A 23,469-nucleotide genomic window follows, 5' to 3' on the forward strand; every position below is an offset into this window, starting at 1 on the left:
TAACGATACATTGGACATTAAGATAATGAAATTAAGTGGTTTTGTGAAACTTTTTTAATTTTTCTTCAGTCGTCTATTTAATACTAAATGATACTGTTACTGTATTAGCTTCTAATATTACCTTCTTTAGTAAGCTTTTATAATAAAATTTGAGTTTGATTGTGATTTCATTTAATTATTTTATACATTTGTTTTAATTTCTAGTTATCTTTTGTGCAAATTGTTTATCGATGGGGAGCACGAAGCAGCTACGGGTTCTCAGGGCGTAGGACCACGCCCTGGGAAACCCCGATGAATCTGATATTCTCCTATAGCCGGGTAATGGCTGGTCGGCGCCTTTGGCCCCCGCCAGTTTGCCGATCCGGTGCGGAGAACTTCGGAGAAGTTGGTGGGCCCATATTTGCCAAGACCACTCACCTCACCTTCTTGTGGGGCTCCCCGTCACCCTGCACCAGCCTTGACCGGAGTAGGGTGCAAAAGAGTGAGTGGCACCAGGATGGAAACCCTTGTTAACGACTTCGACGATTCCTCATGAACTAGTATGGACAGTAAAACGAACCAAAAAATCGTTTACAGTGCAGGGGAGGGATACTCCAGTACCGGCGCAGCCGCGGGTTGTAAAGCGGGCCCCGCTGCGTCGTCATCGAGCAACCGTGGCCGTCGGGGGGTGGGCCGCCAGGCCCCCGGACACGCTCATGCGTCGGAGAGGGTCGGAGGAACCCGACGTTATGACCGTCGGCCTGGGATCTTCGTGTGGTGGCATGCTGCAGCGGCGGCGCGGTGGCAGCGGGAGGGGGTGAGATCTGACGACGAAATGTCGTCGTGCTCTTCCTATTCGGCCGTTGCGGACACGCTCAGCAAGCGGTCGTACCGCAGGATTACCGGGTCCGCAGAAAGCACCAACGATAAAACTCCGGGTCCCGACGGAGTCCCGGCCCGCCTGTGGAAGGACGTCGCCGGGGTCTTAGCCCCGAGACTAATGCGTCTGTTCAATGGATGCCTGTCTCGGGGCGAATTCCCCGCTTCGTGGAAGAAGGGGCGGATGGTCCTGCTGCCGAAGCCGGGGCGCCCTTCGGACTCACCTTCCGCCTTCCGGCCGGTGTGCCTTTTGGACGAGGCTGGCAAGCTGCTGAAGACGTGGTCAACGCCTTCAACAGCATCCCCTGGGACAGAATATGCCGGGCCCTCGAATTTCATCGAGTACCCGCGTACCTGCGGGGTGTGGTTCGGGCGTTCCTCCGGGACCGGAGTATCGTCTACACCGTCCGGGGCGGAGGGATGACTGGAAGGGCTGTACACCGCGGGGTCCCGCAGGGTTCGGTGTTGGATCTGTTGCTGTGGAACATCGCGTACGACCCGATGCTTCGGACGCCGATGTCTTCGAACTCGGCACTGGCGTGCTACGCCGACAACACGTTGGTGCTGGTCTGGGGCACGGCATGGGGTAGAACCGTCTGTCTGGCGGAGCTGGCGGTGGCTTGCGCGGTCGCCGAGATCAAGGGATTGGGACTGAGGGTGTCCCCTGAGAAGTCCGAGGCAATATGGTTTTGCCGGAGGGCCGATCACGGGACGCTTCCAGCGGGTTATCGCCTGAGATTGGAGGGGGCTGAGATCGAGGTCGGAACCAGCATGAAGTATCTGGGCCAGACCCTCGACAGCCACTGGACTTTCGGCACTCACTTCGAGCGCCTGGTACCGTCTGTTGAGGTGACGGCGAACGCCTTGGGACGTTTGCTGCCTCGGCTGGGCGGGCCCGACGTCGGAGTGCGCCGTCTGTACACCAGATCTACGGAGCTCCAATCTGGGCGGAGGACCTGATGACCAATTGTCGCAGTCTCCTAGCGGTCAGGAGGCTGCACAGGACGGTGGCCATCAGGGTTGTGAGGGGCTTCCGCACCATTTCGGCGGCAGCAGCGGCGGTGTTTCCCCCTGGTTTCCCCCGTTCGAATTGCAGGCCCTGAGGTGTCGCGAGATTTATCTCCACACTCGGGGTCTGTCGGGCGGGGTCGGCCCGGTGGGCGCCAACGTTAGGGTTCGGGTTCGGCGAGCTTTGCTCGACAGATGGCGCGCCAGCCTCGACACGAGAGCGGGTGCGCCGGGACTAAGGGACCTCGAGGCCGTCCTTCCAAACTGGGACGTTTGGTTGGACGGCGGCAGGCCTCCCCTGACCTACAGGGTGACGCAGGTGCTCACCGGACACAGTTGCTTCGGTGAGTATCTGCACCGAATTGGGAAAGGGACGACCGCGCGTTGCCACTACTGCTATGCGAGCGTGGACTCGGCGCAGCACACGCTGGAGTATTGACCGGCGTGGGCGCTGCCGTGCTGCGACCTCATCGTGGAAATCGGATGGGACCTCTCGCCGCCAACGATCTTCGAGGCATTGTTGGTAAGCGAGAGAAGGAGGAGACCGTAACCTCCTTCTGTGAGCAGGTTATGCTTCGGACCTCGGGCCGCGAAGCAGTCCGGTAGGGGAACCGGACTGCCTGGCACGGCGGCTCCGGCAACGAGGCGCGGTGTGACGTGGCCGCACATCGCTCCATTGGGGGACGTATTGTGCGGAGGGGGGGCGGTGTGTCGCTCACACCGATTCCCGGGCCCCTCTCGATCGCCGGGACGGTCATCGTGGAGGTTTTAGTCGGTTGAAGTCCGGCACTACCGCGCCGCTTTTCCCCAGAAGCGACCTGGTGCCCGTGCGGATTTCCTTCACGTTAATAAAAAAAAAAAAAAAAAGTAATATATTTAGAGTCAATTATTTTTCCTTTAGCGTTGCGATAATGAATGATCGCGTTTTGTTAAGTAGAGGTGCGTTTACAAAATGCTCAAACTTCAAATGTTAAATAATTCATGGGCGGATCTTGTGCGTAGTCACCTTCCCGTGGTGAGATCTGATAATTGGCATTGTTTTCCAAAAATTAATCAGTTGATTAATCTTTGGAAAACAATATCAAGCTAAGAACTACGCTAATATAGTCTAGTTTAAGCCATCCAAAATTCTTTTTCAAATGGATATCGCAAAGACATCGTGAGATGAGTGCGTCTTAGCTTCAATTAATGATAAGAAAGATATACCTTAGTAAATTATTAGCACCCGTCGTGGGGCAGGATATCGCATGGGCATCGTGGGATACGCGCGTTTTAGTTTTAATTGAGATTTCAGGATAAATATATGTAGGCTCAGTTTATTGTAATCGCCTTTTCTACAAAGATGCATTGTTTTGAATTTAGAACGAAAAGTTGAAAGTTTTTTCATATAATCCTTTTAAATATTAAATTACCAAATAGAATAATTAATTTGACAAAGTGTTTACGGTTTTAGTTTAAAAATTTTTCTCGAATGTAATAATGTACCTTAGATTAATATCTATCTAATATCTACCTTTAGTTCAGCTATACTCTCAGATAGGTTTTAGTTGTAATTCTAGATTAAGTTAATTTTAGGGACAACAGAGAACTTATTCATTGTGTCAAGTCTTAGTTTTTCAATTTTACTCTTAAGCCTGAATTTTAAGACTTAATTTTAAGTGGCGAAGTTAGTTTTAAGCCTTAGTTTTAGTATATTTGTGAAACAAGATTTCGGTGATCTCTTTTCTATTTTCATTTTTATCTTTTACTGTTTTCAATAAGTACTGCTTTCATTGAACGTAATTTAACTGTTTGGATTATCGATAAATTATGTTGCGAGTTTCTGAGTCAGACTAATTATACTTGATAATATGTAATTAATAATCAATTTGAGAATACAAAGATGAAAATTAAAAAGGTTCGAAAATTCACATTTACATGTTTGAGATATGTGAAATTACAATTTGAAACTTCTATTTTTTAATTTAATTGGAAGTTTTAATTGATTAAATTATTTAACTATTATCGTACAGTTATGTATTATTTTAATACTATGTAATGTATAAGTGCAATGTACATAATAGATATACAATATTTCATTATTTCGATAATTTGTAATACTTACTGAAATATTGTAAGAGTATAAAATTCCATACTTCCTTGGGATTATAGGATGTTCTATGTTTTATTTATAATTCCATATAAAACTTTAATTTTAATTCAAACCAGTACTATACTGAATCAATAACGTCGCATGTGACACGAAAATAGTAAACAGTGATCCCCAAAACGTAGGACACGAAAAGGCATTGCATGTCTATTCTGTACTTCGTCTGTGATAAATTGCACATAACCTCTGTACTTAACCAATAAACCCATCACTTAGAGGCTGATGTTATCATTTTGTTCAATAATTACAATACAAAACAATACAACATAATGTCAGATTTATCCTGCATTTAGTCAATGGATTTTTATTCTTTATTGAATTGCAAGTGTCAAGGCATATCTCATTCCACTTCATTCGCTAGTACCGATACTACGCAGAAATTCCGTAAGATGTCAGGTCTAACTTGGTACACATAATTATTGCTCTTTTTATATAGTTATTCTTTTTGTTCAACACATTTTGTGTATTTTTATCGTAATCGCTAACGGACACGTAATCACTAATACCGATATAACGCGCTAATAAATAGGTAAAACAAATTGTGCATAGAATCTTTAAATACAAATTCAAATTTTATAACTCAATGTCTTTCTAAGTTTAGTTTTAAGTGTTACTTTATATTAACAGAAAATGGGATTTAGAAGGAAAGAGGTAGAGAGAATTAAAACAAAAGGAATCTTAGAAAAGAACATATCAGAATGGAAATTTCAAGAACTATAGGTATTTTTAAAGGAGTCGTTCTCTCAGCTTTGAATAAGGTAGCTTTATTTTGTTAAAAATATTACTGACATTATCAATTAACAGCGGAATAACGAGTTAATCGGAAAACGATGAGATACTTTCTTTCACACATCGTGATCGTTGAATTCCGGCGGTGTCGTCTCGTACTTTACAAAAAAAACGTTCTCGTTTTGCGTTTAAAATATACATGTCTATATGCATGTGTTTCATGTGTGTGTATGTGTGTGTGTGTCTGCATGTGTATATATATATATATATGTAAATATGTGTGTATGTGTGTGTATATATATATAAGTGTGGGTCTGTGTATCGTAAAAGGTGGCTGCGATTGAAATGCGACGAGATCATTGAATCACTTTATTGTCACACGCCATGTCTGGCATCAGGGGTATCTTTTATCAGATATATTATACTGGATACAGTCACTAACGCTTTATATTAATTCATTCCGCGTAGATCCCGCCATGAACTCCTCGAATCGTAGCAGTGCTGCATTTCGAAAATTTTTTTTCTTTTTTTATTACCGGTTGGCCGAACCAGTAATATATATAGGACTAGGATTAAAAACGGTTTCACGTGAGGGATCTGTACCCGATTCCGTATCGATCCCAGACATTTCACCGGGGATGAAAGAAAAAGAAATCGTCGGAGGAGTTCCCGGCCGAGTTCTTTTTGTTTTCCCACGGAACGTTGTCTAATCGTATTGTTTAAATTCTTTTCGCCTTTGTATCTCTTTATCCATTTTTTGTTCTCTCTCTCTCTCTCTCTCTCTCATCTTTTTTTAACGAAAATGACGCACCTTTTTTTCTCGTGATATCCCACGCTCTCTGCCTTTCTCTCGTCCTCGCTCTCTGCCTTTCTCTCGTCCTCGCTCTCCACCTTTCTCTCTTACTCGCTCTCTACCTTTCTCTCTTCCTCGCTCTCTCGCCCGTACTCCTCCGTGTTCCTTTTCGAAATAAATCCGGACAGATTTCGTCTCGTACAGATAAATTAGAAACCGTTTCGGGCGGTAAAACGCGCGCTATTCGAACGGTATGAAGTTTGCCTCATCGATATTCGAGAATCGGTGTCCGCGTGATCGTACGATCGATAGCGTGCGTCGATTACGTCGCGAGCGACACTCGCGGCAGACTACGTGAATCAGAGGTATACATCCGGAAGTCGCGTGATTGAGGCATTTGACAAATGTCTATTTAAGTATTCCTGAGTTCCGTCGAAACGATCTTATTCAGTGCGATTATTACATGTTCGTTTGTGCACGACTTTGCCGAAATTCAGTGTAAATGTGACGAATTCGAGGCACGCGATCGATCGAGATACCGTTCGACGCGATTACAGAAACACTTCTATGCTACGTTGGATCGTCTCTACGAATTTTTTAAGTAAGTAATGAATTTCATTGTAAAGAAATCGTTGACAATGTCCCTCTGTTTTTTGTCTTGTTTCCCTGCTTCTCTTTCTTTCTTTCTTTCTTTCTTTCTTTCTGTTCTCGCACTCGTTCTTCCTCGCATATCCTATATCATAATCGTAAACCTAAATTGGCTCTCTAAATTTGACAAAAGTGGTACCCCTTGGCTCTCAGATTTTCTGCATTCCGTGTAATTCTTATTATTTACTCATTCTATCTCTCTTTGCGTTTAATTTATTTTCTCTTTTTTTTTCTCAATATGACGCCCCCTTCTATCTCGTATCAGCCATTGTTTTTTATTCGACTCGATTATATTTGTTCGAAAGTATTTCTCTCCTTTTTTTTGTCTCCCTTCCAACCCTCTTTTTCGTTTTCGTTTAAGTTAATTTGTAAGTATATAGGTACAAAGTTGGATATTAATTTGTTCGTTTCCGTAGTTAATACTATTTGTATGTATATGTGTATATATAATATATATGTGATTCACGATGCGTGTTCGATCCTAAGATTGAGCATGCCTATGTACAAATGGGCATGGCAAGAGTGTGAAAATTAACAAGCTTCACCTTGGCTCCCTTCGCGTTGTTCCTCCACTTGCATTGTTTTTCTTCAGCAACACTTGACGATTTTCAAAGCAAATGGTAAATAAGTTATGCGCTTATCACATTTTAGTTTAGAGAAAATAGAATTTTCTTTTCTTTTATTGAACATATTTTTTAATAAAATAATTTTAAAGATACTCAAATAAACAAATAGCAAATAAAAAATTGATGCTGCGAAGAAAGTCAAGGTAGAAATTAGATCAAAATTACGTTAAATGAAACACAATATATCTGATTTATCATTCTTCACATCTAGCCAGCTGGTTTTCGCTTTTGACTCCCTTCAAAATTTCTAGCGCAATTTCCTACGAGAATTTGCCGATGTTCTTGTCATAGTTCTCCGAATTACTTTATCGATGTTATTATATTAAAGTAAACCCGTTTTCTTTTCCCTCGCGCTTTTGCTCTTTCTCTCGTTTAGAATTTCTTAAAACCGGCTACTAATTATAAAGGTCCTACGTTTGTATAGGATATGCAGTATTTTATATCGTAAGCGTTAATAGTATCGCAACGATAAGATCTTCGCGAAACTTTTTCGTGCAATTTTACCACATAACAAATATGCTATAACAAATATTAAAGGAGAGAATAAAAACGTTCAAGCTACTTTAATTTCATCGAATTGAATTTTTATACGCTATCATTTCATTCACGAATGAAATATAAATTAATAAAAGAAAAAAAAATGGTAGTAATTCCAACGACATAAAGGTCGAACGAATTTCGCGAAGGATCTTACAACTGCAAGTAACCAGCGGATTACAAACTGAACGTATTACATAATTCGTCTTGTATATTTTTTCCCCTTATCAAGTGTTAGCCACTAATACAGAGTTTATACTTTGCTGTGTGATTAATTATGTAGTCATTGTTCCAAGAGCCTACTAATATAAGTCATGCACTTGCAAAATGTTTTATTTAGAAATTGTCTTACAATAGTAATTTTTTTCTTCGTTTCTTCACTTGATAGTTTACATTACACGCCGTCGCGTCTGATAGAGCTCTACGTTTGGTTTGTATCTTTTTTTTTTATCTCCACGAGTAAAAAAGCTTCTTTTTTTCATTTTTTTTTATTCCCATGCTGCACGTTCTGTCCACTAATTCAAGCATGTTATAGATATGATAAGATATCGCCTCTTTTTTTATACATTCTCCACGTAATAATGGTCGATCGATTACCCGGTTACCAGATGGTTCCTCCTATCTATAGAATTCGCCGCAAAATAATCGAGTTTCTCACTATTTCGTCTGTCTCGTCTCTGTTTCATTCTCGAAGCTAAGCCCTTATATCGTGATTACGTTTCACTGTTCTGCTCTTGCTTTGGACTCTGTAGAATTTTGTAGAAATTTCGCGTGGCGATAGTGGATAATATGGCAGAGTGCAATGACAAGAAGAAAATGAGAATCGTCTCGAGAAAATTGAAAGCACAGTAGCGTGACATCGAATTTTATAAGCGTAGACAATTTCAAGATATCGATGTCGAAGTCACTGACTTAGAAAAACTTGGAAATTCTAATTTTAATATCTGAAATGTTCTATTTGAGCATCATAAAGAAAAGGAGATATTAGTATTTAAAAAAAATTTAATTCGTTGGCAAATTTTAAACCCCAGCATGGTATCAAGGTAGCTATTCTGCGGTATCTCCGAAAGAAAAACGGTGACTCTATTTCAGTGACGTCGATCAATATCCAAGGAGAGTACCTTTTAAAGAGTAACAAACGAGAAGTGAAGCGATGTAAGGGAACGAACTCAATTTCTCGTGATAAAAATGGACGACCACAGGTAATTGTATTTCTTACTGAATGTATACGTGCAATCCAAAAGCAGAGCGTATTAGTATTTTGTTCGAAGCAGTTATATTCGCAGGTTATTCCTAATCTTCGACTCGAGTAATTTCCCTTTTTCTTATTTGTCTTTGTAATCAATGATTCTTTTTCTCGTCCTTTTCCCTGGTTATTCTTTCTCTATTCCCACTTTTCTTTCCTTTTTTTCTTTTTTTTTCCTTGTAAAGAGAATTTACATGTTGCAAGCACAATCAGCGAAAAGAAAATCACGTTCGTTAATCAAGTGTTTAATGCTATAGATATTTTCTACGTACACGTGCATGCTCATCGAATTGTGTTCACAAGTGACCAGACAAATGCACAGACAAAGATCGAACACATAACATGAGAATTAAGAGATATAAAATCGATTGTGAGTTTCACGATCGTTCGCCTCGTTCGTTGCCCGAGGTCGAGCGTCGTTTCGCGCTTCCTTTCCCGAAAAGTTCGTCAGCAGTGTGTATCGCGCTGTACACGGTTTCCGCGGCAAGTCCCGCGACGAAACGAGACGCGAATATCACGGACGTCGTGTCCGCTGTATGCAAGAATTACGTGGGCGGTTCGTTCAGTAAATATTCACGTTAAAAAAACGAGCGTTCCGTTGAAAGTCGAGTGCAAGTTGATAAAGAGAATAAAAGATTCTAAATCGTACACGGCTGTCCCCTTACGCGTAAACATCCGATTCGTGAGGTTTTTCGACAATTAAATAAAAACTAACAGAATCACAATATACGACAGTCGATATAGCTGCACTTTACTTCTCTCCTTCTTTCTCACGCACACACGCACACGTGCTCTCTCGCGCAAAATAGTTGAAGATGGGCTACTTTAACGTTCAACAACAATTCGCTAATTCATGATATTTCTCGGCCTCGTTCCCGTTCGCCTCGCGACGCCTTCGAATTCGCGGCCGATTTCGACGGATCAAACGCGACACAAGACTCGACGAATGTTTTCTTCGTCTCGAGCTCTATTTTCTTGATCGTGGTAGTAAAAATCAATATGGAGCGCGGGTGGTGCCGCGATGCTCGAAATCGCGAGGGCAACGGGACAACGAGAACGCGACGGTCAAGGCAATTATTCATCATTTTGTAAACACCTGCGCGCATACGTATCGCGAATTCATATATATGTATATATATCATTGTTATAATATTTACAATAAATAATATACGCTCTCTCTCTCTCTCTTTCTCTTCCTTTCTCTCTCTCTCTCTCTCTCTCTCTCTCTCCCTCTCTCTCGCTCTCTTGACGATGATGGCTAAAAACTTTGACAACGAGTTCCAAGTATATTTATCTGTTGTTTTTCTTCTTTCAATATATCTTTTTGCTTTTTAATTTGTTCATTTGATTGTTCTTTAAATGCGACTGTCTTTTTTTGTTGTATTTCTGAAAATCGTCACTGGCGTCAACACTCGGAGCGTCCTAAATTATGTACAAATATTATTTGAAATGTCTATCGCGAATACGCGAAACGGTAATATTACTTAAAATTTCGTTAGTGGTTCGTGACGATGATTCATAATGTTCGCGTCACATCACCGTTCGTTACGACGTTTACCATTTTCAACAAATTTCACCACTTCACTGCTTTTCTCGTTCTTCGTTTCACTTCAACATCGAACATCGAAACACCGTTCGGCACCCCTTTCTCATAGCACACCACGTTGAAATTCGTATCGATCTCGTATCGAGTATCTCTGCGTTGCTTTCACTGTAAAGGAAACGAAAGGTACAGATCAGTCGAGCGTTCGATTCCAGGTGCAGTAATATCCATAGAAACATCGTATATAAGAGGAACAATGAGAAGTAGATTAACGATGGAAATAACTACAAGTCGTATGTACACAGTTAAAAATAAGAATTCAGATTGGGAGAAGAGGTGTTGCATTTTTTGGGATATCACTCGGTATATCACTTTGGATCGTTGGCATCCTTGATATTTTTAGGAAACATTGAAGAAAACTTGAACAAGGGACTCCGAATACGGCAGACTTACCTTGCATATCTTTTTTTTTTTTCAACGAGACATTTATTTTACAAAATCGGGCAGGTTCCTCCACATTGGAATGAAAATTGTTGAAAGAGGTTGCGAAATAGAAGTGCAATACTGTGCAGAATTCCAGATTAACAAAGTAACACACGTAATCAAGCAATATCAGGTTGTCTACAGATACTCGTGGCTGCGAGTATAATGGAAAAAGAAAAGGAAAAGAAAGAACAGCGAGAGATTGCGAAGTGACACTTTCAGGAGAACAGACACAGGTATTTCGCAGTACAAAATGTAGACGAAAAAAACGAGCTGAAAGAGTTGTACGAATTGGCGAATGCTCAGAGAAACAAACGGATAAAAAGACAGAGAAACGGCGACGAAGTTTCGATTCTGGATCGGCAGAATGTTTGGCGCGTGTTCGTCATTGTATTATCGTCACTTCGTTGCCGTCGAGGAACAAGTTGGCCACCAAGACAGAGAATTTAGAAGGCAATAGGGTAATTTCAGTGTAAAACGAAGACACAAGGGGAATTGTTAACAACACACGTCCATAGACTTCACGTGGATACTTCAAAAATACTTCAGTCAATTTAAGCTTCTCAAACTTTTTACGGAGGTTGGAGAATATGAAATAACTATGGGGTCAAGTATCCATGTGAAATCGTTCGAATCAATTATTTAGGAACGATGCGTTGATCTCAGTGCGTACCTAAAACTATCTGGCGCTCCAGGAACATGGCTGCTATCTCTACATCTAGTCTACATAAAGACTAGTGGCTCATCTGATATGCCGTACATGATATGTGATGTGCTAGTGGTGTTTCTAGAAAGACATGTCCTCTCGTACGACCTTTCACACTTTTCCCATTCTCGCGGTTACCTTGCAAATAAAACACACTTTTCTCGTTTTGTTCAACAACACGAACTCACTTGCCCAATATAGCCACGCAAACTCTTCTCTCTCTATATTATATAGTTCTTCTCGTTACTGACATCGATCGTAACTGACTTTTCTTTTACCGTATTCAGAGCCGACGGTCTATCGATAAATCGTACTCGAATTTCGAACGTTAATACACGAATATCTTTACAATGGGGAACAATGGAACGGACATGTATCGCGAGAAATCTCCATGAAAATCTTTGTCAATTTTACTTATGATGTACGCGTTTTATTCTTCTTTAAACGATCTTTGGATATTTGCAAACAACTATTATATATGGATTCACTTTGAAAAAGGAAATGTATACGTTATATGGACAAACGCGATTAAGAATAGACTCGATACCTTCTTTTTTTTGGCTTTTTTCTTACTCTTTCCGTCGAGAATTAAAAGAAGCTCGAGCCACCGTCGGATTACACGTAAAGAGAATACTAGATGGAAGAGCTCTTTAAATCTTAAAGGACTCTAAGGACGTGGCCGAGGATCGACGGGATAAAGCTAAGGATGGAGGTCCACTGACCAGGGATATGTTGCCAAACAGCTTATACCACCCGAACACCATCTCATTGAGGTTCAGTTCGTCCAACACGATCTGCGCAATGCCCATGAACACTTTTCTCCCTTCTAATCGGCCGTAATCACCCCACACTGTTACCTAGAATCACGTAGAAGACACAAAACCGATAAATCGATATTCTAAACCGACCAGAATCTTGACAGAAATAAAACGAAAGTAATTTATAATTAAATACCTGCAGTATACAACCCCGGCAATTTTCTCTAAAGGCTAACGACTGCTGGTAGAACGGGTCCAACGTTTTTCTGGCTGCCATCGTTTTCGCTTTCGCGATACACTTCTTTCCGTTCACCAAGTAAACTTTCACGTAGGAAGCTAAAATAGTGGAAAAAGTCACAACTGATAGATGGTAATTCAATTTACTGGATCGGTGTTCTCAAAAATTGTGGAAGGGTTGCTAATACTAGAACCAGTAAAATTCGTAATTTTTTAGAGAAATTTTATATATTTACACGAATAAATTTTAGAGATTTTGTTTGATCTTAAATGTGTAGAATACGTGGATAAAGACTTACTTTTTCTCTTGCGCTATATATTTCTTCGCTAGTAAATTTTATAAATTTATATCGGCGCGTTATTGAATTTATTAGTGCATTATTGAAATATACGTATTTTTTCATACACGATTAGCTTGGTTTTGGTGCCTTAGTTTTATATCTTAGTCATCGGTAGTTCTAGTATTAGAAAGGCCCCCGGCACAAATAGAACCAGTGCAAGGATTGGCAACGAACCTGGAATGGCTTTAGTGCCCTGCTTCGGTTTAAGATCTTTGGCACGTATGACCTCCACTTCAAGGTAACCTTTCTTCTGGGTGAGCGAAAGCTGGATCTCGCCAAGGCAGCGAGCACCAAGTGCCTGCCTTCCGACCACTTGGCCAGGCCCAAGATCTTCGATGAAATCTCTCAGTTGGCCGGTTTCGCCTGTCATTCGTAGACTGGGAGACCAACTGCAGTTCCCAAAATCAAACGTTTAGTGATCGATGAAGGTCTCTGAAGTATGTCAGTAAAATTCAGGGTAAAAATTGAAAATAAAATATAGGACAAACGGGGCTAACAGAAAATTTCGAGGGAAGTTCGATTCACAACATCGTAAATCGATGATATACATATATATATGTGTGTATGTATTCATCGATAGATTATGATTATTCCTTCGTATCGATACTTTCTTCAGTTCGTTAGTTTAATCGAGTTGATGACGATCGAACGTAAAAGGGAGGGGATTAAATAAACGAATCGTTAAGAGATCGTTCCGCGGGAGCGAGGGACGATTCTCGCAAGTCTTCGACGGAAGTGCGGAAAGAGAGAGCACACCTCATTCAATTTTAGACAAGAAGAACTCACGCTGCGAGTATAGTGTTGGTGTAGCGAGTAAATATATATAGTGTACGAAGAAAATTGTAAGGTTGGAGAACGTAGCAGGCTGTCGGTGCATGCAGACCATTCTATGAGCGAGTTACCATACCAAGTATAATATCCTCCAACAATAATCAGCTGTCTCCTTTGTCATAGTACGTCTACCACTTACGGTTACGTGTAGTTTCTGATTATTGTTGAATCGACTAATTGTACTATGTCTATTCATGCTTCTTTGATACTTAATCCAGAATAATTGTTCTTAACTTACGGTTCAAGATTACCTTTTGCTGTCTTATTGTCTAAAATCTGCCCCTATTTACTGGAACGCTTTATCGTCCTTGTTGCTATATCGTATGAAATGAAAGAATTTAGTGTAGGACGTTGGGGTCGTTTTATTTCTATTACATTAACCTTTTCGTGTGTTATCCTGATAATTTTTTTAGGAGTAAAGAATTAGTCGGGATATATTATATGTACACTGCGCTTGATCGTTGAAAAATAACGTTTAACAGAATATTGGGGATTCGTAGATATAGATAATTCTACAGTCATATATTTAAGATAGAATATGTAGGATTTTATGGATAGAAATATCTGTGGTAGGTGGACAAGGGAAATGATTTACAATGATGGAAACACATATATACACAGAGTGTGTGTGCGTGGTTCACATACAGTGGTGCTTTGACGATTATTTAGCCAAGCAGTAAGCCAAGACGACGATAACATTGACAAAGGAAAATATGATAACAGCATCAAGAGACATTGATAATACATTGATATATAAAATACGAAATAAACGAAACTTAAAACGAAGAATTAAGGAACAGAAAATATGAGACATTCTTATGATGTGCTTCCATATCTGGTTCTTCCAAGTTCCTCCTTTTTTCACGACTAATTACATCAACCAAGGGGTAAAAGAATCGCTTGTCGGTACAAAGGAAAATGATATGGGTGTAAAAAGAAGGAAGGGGTAAAAAGCATGAATGAGCAAAACATCAATGCTGGGCATACACATCAGCTCAATCACACGTCGAAAGACAAAACGATCCACGTTTCACGTATCGCGATCTCCTGTGCAGTAAACAATAAAAAGGTTATCCGAGGAGCACGGTGAAAGTAGAAACGGAAAGACAGAGTCAGACAGAGAAGTCAGAGAGTCATTAGCAGGGTTAATCCAACACTCGGAATTTCCGCGTCAGCGAAATTACCGATCTATTCTCCTTTCGGTACATTTAAAGCTCACGAAGTAACCCTGCTGGAAAGATAGTAGATAGTTTTTGAAAAAGTAGAAGACAGAGTAGACAGAGAAGAAGAAAAAGTTTTGAAAGAGACAGACAGCAAGGAGTCTCGCAGTTCCGGCTGCAGAATCGGTCGGTGGAGGCCACTACTTACGAGCTTCCTTCGGAACTAGAGATCGAGTTGAGACTTCCGGCTGTGTCACTGGCCAACGATCCCGACTGTTTCCCGGATTCAAAGCGTTGATAGGGTACGATCTCCTCGGAACGCTGTATGCTGCTCGGCGTGCTGTTGCGTTTCCGGCTCGATAAACCGGCGCGTGCCTCCGCGACACCGCTTCCGACGAAGATCCCGCCGATACCGCACTCTGCGTTGTAAATCAAACAAGAAACAACCGCTAAAGCTATGATCTTTCATTGTGATTCCCGCATCGCGTCCGCCGCAGCCCTTTTCTCTTTCATCCAGCTCCAGGTGGTCGCCGTGCGTTTCTCTTTCGGTTATTTTTATCACGACGAATCTAACTCTCTTTCTCTCCCTTTCGTTCGCTCATTCTCACAGTACCCTCGCTTCCTTTTTTTCGCTCATCGTTCGTTCGAATTTTCTCTCATAACGAAAATCGAGGAAGTGATAAGAGAGAATACACATGTACACCTGGATGAAATTCTGACTATGTGAATGAAGTCAATGAAGGTTTTGGAAGATAGACAAGTAAAGGAAAGGTGCTTTCAGTTCGGTTAACTACTACGTAGCTCGTGGAAAAAGACTTCGATGACCTGTATGCTCGAATCGGTCTTTCAAAGTCCATGATATTAATGACGATTCCGTGGTACAAGGCCTGCGAAAGATCTCGTTCCCCGATGGGGTTAAACTCCTGCTCTCTGGAAGAAAGAATACGATAGAGCAATGATTAACAGCAGACGGAAATTCAAGAGCCCTCTGACTCTCTTGTGTGGTCGCACCTGCAATCAGAAGCGCGCAAAAGCGTTACAAGCTAAATTTTTGTAAGTGTATCATCAACAAAACGTCACATCTATACTTCTGCTATAGGAAAATTCGCTGCAGCTATGTATATATATATATATATATGTATATTCATACAGATGTATTTGCATGTTGTGTTCGTGTAACACAGAAGTGTACAGAAGGGTTTAATCCTACGAAGACTCGTTCGTTTCTCTCTGAACATCTACGGTGTAAGCGAGTATTTCACATTTGCTCGCGTTTCACCGAACTTTCGAGAAGTACATAAGTGTCGACAGGCAAAATGTACAAGACTCGTGTGCTACAATCAACGAACCTGTTTTGCTTTGTAACGAAGAAGAAATTAAAAAAAAAACAAAAATAATATCGAGATATATGTATATCCATGTATATATATGCACGTATATGTAGAAATATGCGCATGAAAACACTGCATCGCTCGAAGACATCAAGAAACGAAAAGCCGTAGTGGGTGAAGTAACCTTCACCAGTAAGCACGTATCAACAGCGGCTTCTAATAAAATAAACGACAACGAACCAGGTGGTCAACTTACCTACCGTCGTGTGTAAGTCTCGATCGTAATCGAGATTCGCAACAAGTTGACCACATGTTTCATCTATAAGTTGAAAAGCTATACAAAACAGATAGACAACGCGACGTATTGCCAGCATCAATCTTTGGCTGGCGCTTTAGCTACAGAGTCACGAATAAGACAATCCGACATGAACAAATATACTTGAGCAGCTAATACGTAAGGTTCTTGAGATACAACCTGTTTCTTCTCGATAGAACTGGATGAACAACTTCATCGAGCTCTACACAGCTCAGGAAACTCGTGCAAACGTTCATCTAAAAGTTACGTATCGCTACTACGTAGAAACAATCTCTACGATCTATGGGAAGTGACTTGTGAATCGTTTCGCGACTAATTTGGAGGACCGTGCAACCTCGAAAATACTTTCCCCAACAATTAAATAATAATAAATAATCGCAATCCAAAGTTTGATTATTAAAAATGTCGAAGAAAATATTTTCCAACGATAGTCACGAACAGTTTCGCGTCACTCCCCTCTCTAAAGCACAACTTCTGTCTAAAGAGGAATGTGCTGCGTGTTTTATGGTTGTTGTTGTTGTTCATAGAAATGTCGTAGACTGATCACGCTGCTGTCGTTCTTCTTGCCTCTCTGTATCTCTCTGTAACTTGTACTCACATTTCGCCGAAAGCTGCTACGACATCCTCTCGAATGGACTGCTAATTATCGTTAATAAATTTAACCGCCGAAGAATGGACAGATCTAACGCGCGTATTTGTTTCATACAACGTCTGTATAAATATATGTTAAAGAAATTCGCGTGTCGATGACACCGTGCCGAACGCTCCCACGTAACGAAAATAGGGGATTGAAATCAAAAAGGGAGAAACAATTAAAACGGGGATGATATATTTTGCAGAGTGTGTTCGGACCTGTCCCCGTCGCCGCTACCCTCGCCGTCGCTGCTTGCGGAACTCGGTTGCCTTCCGCTTCTTCCGCTGGCCGTGTCCTCCGGCAATACCTCCTCGCTCCTATGAACTGTAAAGGAGGACTTGCCCTTCTTCCCGAATCCTAGCCGCCGTTTTCGTCCTTCGTCGCCCACGCATGTACCACCAACAGACGCACGTGGTATGTTATGGTTTTTGCGTGACGTGATATAGTTTTTTTGTTGTGGTTGTAGTAGTGGTAGTAGTAGTAGTAGTAGTAGTAGTAGTAGTAGTAGTAGTAGTAGTAGTAGTAGTAGAAGTAGTAGTAGAAGTAGTAGTAGAAGTAGTGGTTGTAGTGATGGTAGTAGTAGATGTTGTTTTCATAGTAGAAGAGCGGTGAATTGTGATTTTGTTGTGTTAATTTGCATATATAGTATCGATATATGCGTGGTGCGTATGTAAAAATTTTTCTCGTGGCAGAGTTGTAGTATAATTTTTTTTTTTATGAGTGTTTTGTTTCAACGTTTTTGCGTAATAGTAGAGCGATCGTTTCCAGCGATCGATCGGGATGATCCGCGTCGAGTGTTGTCCCGTGACACGATCGCGCGAGCGACGATATAGCCCGCCACGATGAGAAATCGTGCAGGTGGGTGCAGATCGATGACGTGAATGGTCCCCAGCGTCGAGAGATAGTTGGTTGGTAGAAGTAAAGTGTGAATGTGTTCATGTCGAAGAGAGGCGGATAGAGATGAGGAGGGATGGCGGAGAAAACAAGAATACGATTAGAATGTACATACTGCCCCGTTTACTGGGTTTTTTGCTCTTCTACAGTGTGCTCTTGATATCGTTTGTACCGCTTCCTTCGCTCTACTTCGCGGATTCTCCCGTGGAATTCGTAAAAATCCGCTTTTCGATCGTCACATCTTGTCACGTGTGATGTGAACGAAGCGTACAAATGTTTAATCAAATAATCTTCTTGAAAATGACGAGAAAAATATAGCGAGAGCACACCGTAGGTCTACTCACTAATGACGCTAAACTAATGCTATGCTATTATTCGAGGAACTATCGATATATTACAAAGAAACTGACTACATTAAGATGCCAGATAGAAAGAAGAGACAGAGAAGATAGTCTAGAAATCACGCGAGAATAATATGAATGCGAAATAGAAAAACGTCTTCACGCGACCGCTCTCGAACTTATCGAATTTCCCGAACAAAGTAGCAATACACCGCACGCAACGTTTAAAATGTGAAATTGGAAGAAACGACTAGTGTGACGATGTGTTACCTGTGGCGGACAGCTGACTGGTGCTGTTACTCTTCTTCCCGAGACCTGACTGATACTGCACCGCGCTTCCGCCACCGCTGCTACTTCCGCTTCCGCTTTTACTGCCGGGCGAACTCTTGCGACCCCTCCTCGAGGAGTCCTCCACGTTCAAACCGATCGCCGTATCGCTCAAACTACCGTCTAATAAACAAACGTCGCGTGAACACGGAAATAATAAAAAAAGAAAGAATCTAGAAGAGTAGAATTAGGAAATTAACGCAGATACACCGATGGTTGAACGATGATTATCGCAGCATCGTTAGGCTGTCCAATAAAAAAAATTACTTCCATTCAAAATACATTCGATTAGACTTCAAATAAAGAGAAACCCTCGTTATGTAGAAAAATATTTTACACTATAATTTGGGCATATCTGTATTAAGCACTTCCTAAATTTCTAAACTACAATTTTCCTAATGAAAATTCCTAAAAACAATCTTCCTAAAAAAAATAATGCCTCTAAATCTAATTCCAAAGAGAGATCGCAGAAACTTACCAACTTTCTCGTCCTGTGGCGCGTCGGTATTACTAAGACTCCTGGTGAACTGACCCCTTTTATGGTCGTCGTGCTCGTTATCGCCTGGCTGGGTCCTGGACGGCTTCTCGTACGAGCCCGACTGACTGTACTCGCTGCTTTCGGGCATGGAGGAGGAGCGGCGATCCCGCGCGTCGTCACGTTGTTGGTTGACGGCGGCGGAGGCATCGTCGGCGGCGGTTTTTTTCCGCGAACGCCGTCGAGTCGACGACGTTGGGGACGACGACGAGGTGACGGCGGTATCAGTGAAGTTGTCGCGCCGCGACAGTTTCGTGTTTCGTGAGGTTTCGTGGTGATCGACGGCCCGTGGGTGGTAGTTTTTAGTAGTGTCGGAGGTAGCGGTTTGGGAATCAAAGAGACTTGAATTAGCGTTACCGGGGTGGGGTGCTCGGTTACGAGGCCTACGCGGATCGCACGGGCCAAATCCGCAGTTCTCGCTGCACTGGCTCTCGCTCTCCATCGAGTACTCGTAGTACTCGAGGGTGTCGCTGATCGCTACGTTCCTCTTACTACCCTGCTGCTGTTGTTGACTCGGATGCTGCTGGGCTTGCTGATGACGTTGTTGTTGCTGCCTCTTCTCGAGTAGCTCGAGATCCCTAGGCTCCGGACAGCTGCTATTTCGTCTACGGTACCTATGTCTCGATTCTACCGAAGGTCTCCTCTCTTCGCTCTTTCGCGAGAACGAGCCAGACCTACCTAATTCGTACGACATCGCTAATTCTCGACACTCCGGACAACTAGTTTTTCGCCTACCGCGATACTGCGACGACGACCGCAGCGATCCCGACCTAGCCAGTTCGTATGGTTCCCGATAATCGCGAGTCTGAACGTTTTCGTAGTCGTATCTTGAGTCTACGTAACCATCGCGAACCTGTTCCCCGTCGTAGTAGCCCGATCTAATACCATCGCTAACCACCGTGCCCGTTACGTTCTTCTGACGGAAACAATCCGCGCACACGACCGTCTCCATCGAACCGAAATCCTCGTCCGAGTCCAGAATAAAGTTCGTACTTCTTTCTTCGTCTTTTCTTCGTGGAGGATCGTAGTATCGGAGCTCTCTAGCTTCGGGGCAGCTGCTGTTCCTTTTGCGACGATACAGACGTCTGGCTCTTTCCGCTCTGTCCGACGAGCTCAGTTCCTCGTCGGAACGTAATATCGGCGTAGATTCTGCTCGTTGCAGCATCATTCGCTTGCTATTGGATAAACTCGGTATGGTTAGTGTGCCCCTCGTGCTGGATATCGTATCTCGATACGGTAAGTTCTCGTAGACGCCCGTACTAACTTCTCTGCTTCCCCTTCTACTTCTCCTCTTTCTCCTTCGTGGCAGCGTATTATCTTGATAAGCGTCGGCTCCAACACACTCTGGGCCGCTGTGCGCTTGATAATCGTACTCCTCCGCGGAACGATAGTCACGATAATCACCGATGTAGTCAGCATCAACGTACTGCGACGATCTTTTCTTACGTCTATTACTTCGACTGCTGTCTCTTCTTCTATAGTAATCGTCCTCGTACATTTCTGCGTCGGTTCTCGGAATATTTTCATTCTCGTAATCGTACAACCGGTGGTCGTACTCGTCGACGTTTCCTCTGTCGATAAACCCTTCGTCGTATTCGATATCCCAGTTGTAACCATCGTATCCGTTCTCCAGATACGATTCGCTGCTTTTCCTTCTTCTTCGAGAACGACCGCTAGTTCTCTGATTGTCGTAGTGTTCTAAATCCGAGGCAGCGTGCATCGAAGAACAAGTAATGTCCCTGTCCGGGCCGTACTTCTCCGCGGACGACAGCGCCTCGTCGATGCTGCAGTAAATGTGCTCGTTAGCCGGGTCGCAGATATCGCTGTCGAGATTCTTCGTTCGTTTCTTGGATATGTCTAGACCAAACGCGGAATCGTGCTCCTGGAACGTCGAGTCTCTGTATTTCCTTTTGGTGGGATCTTCACGGCCAAGGACGTTCCGCAGACCTATTTGATCGTCGCTGCTGAAGGAATTTTCCTCCGACAGATCGTACGAGTAACCTTTACCAGCAAGGGCCATATCTATGTTCTGTTTGTCGAAGCGCGGCATATAAATCTCCGTCTCGCCGCAACTAAATTCAGAATCGTATCCATAGAATGGTTTGTGATCCTGCTTCAGCATGTAGTCGTAATTCTTCTCTCGATTGAGCAGAATCTTAGGCATCTTGTCGTCGCTGTTCGAGTCGAAGTACGATTTACTCTGATCGCCCAGAGCCGGTATCTTGTCGCCGTAACCGGCATCGTTAATAGCCATGTTCTTCTTCAATTTACGACGGGCGGTTCTCAGGCTGTCGTCGCTGAATATGTTGCTTGATATAGTGTCGTACTCGAAACTCTTGGCTCTACGCGAGAGCGTGCCCGTGCCTAGTCCGAAACCGTAACGATCAGCGTAGGTATCGTGCAGCACGTCGTAGTCGAAGCTCCTAGCCTTCGAGAATAAAAACGATCTACGCGGCCGTAAGCTAACGTCTAGGTTCCTAATGCCGTGATCGTCCGTTAAGTCGTGCAAGCCTCTCGAGAACAAGTGGTGCCTAGATTTCGCGGTTCTGCCAGTACGATCTTGCCAGCTACGCGACCGTCTACGCATACCGGAGTCCACTTGATAGGGCGACGAGTATCTGTCGCGAAACTTCTCGATGAGGCGATCGTTGAAGTCGACCTGAAGGCAATCCTCCACGTATATCTCCGGTATACGATTCTTAGAGCTACCGGTTAGCTCCTCTGGCTTGAGCAAGTACCCCTCGGAGACGCTGTACTCGCTGGTCTCCGGGCTGTAATATCTCAGCATGTTCTCGTCGACGGTCTGCGACCTCGTGAACGGCGTACGCATCTTTCTGTACAACGAGCGCACCACTGCGGACTTGCTCCGTACGAGGGGATGCGGGGTGGGATTGTGCTTGCTGGGGTTGTTGCTCCTGGGCTTGGTGGGATTGTTGTTCGGACAGTGACATTCGCTGCAGGGTACCCTAAGTCTGTGCCTGCGCCTATTGCGCCTAGGGGGCAGGGGCATAGGGGATATGACACCGGGTATTAAAACGTTTTTAACTGTCGGTCTGCAAACAATGTTTTTCATATAGAGTTTTAGCGCTTCTGCGATTACATTAACGATTTCTTTTTTGAGCCCATTCTTCATTTTTTTTTAATCAAAGAAAAAAAAGACTCTACTCGCACGTTCGCGATCGATCGAACGCGTTTCTCTTCTTCCTTCTTTTTCTTAAAATATCTGCTATCTTTTTGGTTCCGTTTTCGCCGGGGTTTTTTCCCAAAATGGTTTTATTTTTCTTTTCTTTTTTTATACACAACATAGCTTTTGTTGCAATGCGATAGGTACCGAAAGAGAGAATTTGAGCCGAGAATTTTGTTGCATTTGTCACTCGCCGAACAAATATATATAAATGCAGGTTGTCTGTAGGACGTGCGACGATTGATTAGTCTCTTCGTGATTATACACACAACATACATACATATATGTAATTGTGACGTGTTTCAACGTAGGTAGACCTAGCCGTTCGACCAACGCCACGCACTAATCCCTGCTTTATTAGAATGGGACAATATTAAATGGACATTGACACAGTGCATAGGAGGTGCAGTCTAGCCAACTAAAGTAGTAGAATTCCTCGAAGAGAGCGCGGCAGGATTTTTGGGAAACCTATCAAGCAGGCGGGGGGAAATGAGATAGTGCAACTACGGGGTGTCGTTTCATTCGGCAATGTCCATTTAATTCAGGGATTATCGTCGATGAGAAGGTAAGCCATCAAATGTTCCATTCTGTGCGCGGTGTACATGGTCTATCGACGAGCATAACGATAATTTACTTGGAGGAGAAAACGGGATTACGCTATTCTGAATGAATGGACTATGAGATGAGATTAGTAGGAAGGAAAAAGGGAGAAAGAAATACGAGAGCCGAAGGGGAAAAAACGAGAAAAGAGGGGAAAAGTAGAGGGAAAGGAACGCGATTTACCCGAATGTCACGTAAAAATGGTACAGTGGATGGCTGTCTCCTCTAAAGGGATACTTTCTTCTCTATGGAACTTGTCTTGCTTTGTACACTGACTTTGAAATGCAAGGTCATCGACTCGAAAATTAAAATACAATAGACATTGAGCTATACTCACATTAGTCCTCTAGAGCCACGTGGTCGTTCCGATTGCGTACTGAAGGCACTGCTCGTCACGGAGGCTATACTCTCCATATCGGAGTCACCAAGATCACCAAGTACGTCTTTGTCAGGACTTAAATTTCCCCTTCGCGGTCTGTGCATTCGATAAGGGTGACTGTGCGGCAAAGATAACGGATCCTGATCTATCGAGAGCAGATCCGAATCCGACAGTCCGCTATAGTGTCTTTCCCAACCTGAAAAATCAACATTATTCCCATTGGAAATACACGTACTTCGCCATCTGTAAATTCTAAAATATATATCCAACAACCT

The 23,469-nt window shown here is 42.8% G+C and overlaps 2 protein-coding genes across 18 annotated transcripts in view; one reads left to right on the forward strand and one right to left on the reverse strand.

Moving 5' to 3' along the window:
* The first annotated feature begins 1,278 nt into the window (after positions 1-1,278).
* On the forward strand, positions 1,279-2,305 carry LOC138179108 (uncharacterized). The gene is made up of 2 exons (XM_069111560.1): positions 1,279-1,729; positions 1,812-2,305. Exons 1-2 carry the CDS (start codon positions 1,279-1,281, stop codon positions 2,303-2,305), a joined length of 945 nt encoding a protein of 314 aa, XP_068967661.1.
* Positions 2,306-5,099: 2,794 nt separating this feature from the next.
* The window catches only part of Rim (Rab3 interacting molecule), a 69,548-nt gene continuing 51,178 nt past the window's right edge, over positions 5,100-23,469 (reverse strand). For 13 of the 17 annotated variants that reach the window (XM_069112170.1, XM_069112162.1, XM_069112169.1 and 10 more), the window contains 8 exons: positions 23,153-23,390; positions 18,975-22,084; positions 18,440-18,619; positions 14,862-15,072; positions 12,837-13,051; positions 12,281-12,420; positions 11,294-12,183; positions 5,100-10,305 (listed from right to left, as the gene is read on the reverse strand). In XM_069112170.1, the coding sequence (XP_068968271.1) occupies positions 11,977-12,183; positions 12,281-12,420; positions 12,837-13,051; positions 14,862-15,072; positions 18,440-18,619; positions 18,975-22,084; positions 23,153-23,390 (4,301 nt within the window). In that variant the 3' untranslated portion in view covers positions 5,100-10,305; positions 11,294-11,976. Of the gene's footprint in view, positions 10,306-11,293; positions 12,184-12,280; positions 12,421-12,836; positions 13,052-14,861; positions 15,073-17,152; positions 17,310-18,439; positions 18,620-18,974; positions 22,085-23,152; positions 23,391-23,469 lie in introns of all 17 variants that reach the window. The other 4 variants (XM_069112165.1, XM_069112168.1, XM_069112171.1 and 1 more) reach the window with 4 other exon arrangements.

Source organism: Bombus flavifrons, chromosome 4, assembly GCF_040668555.2.
Source record: "Bombus flavifrons isolate JBK064 chromosome 4, iyBomFlav1_principal, whole genome shotgun sequence".
NCBI lineage: Eukaryota > Metazoa > Arthropoda > Insecta > Hymenoptera > Apidae > Bombus > Bombus flavifrons.

Bases quoted from the DNA above. Each gene is read 5' to 3' on its own strand.
- LOC138179108 (XM_069111560.1), top strand. From the start codon at position 1,279: ATGACTGGAAGGGCTGTACACCGCGGGGTCCCGCAGGGTTCGGTGTTG. The intron at 1,730-1,811 runs GTTTGCTGCCTC...ATCTGGGCGGAG, and splicing joins GACGGCGAACGCCTTGGGAC to GACCTGATGACCAATTGTCG.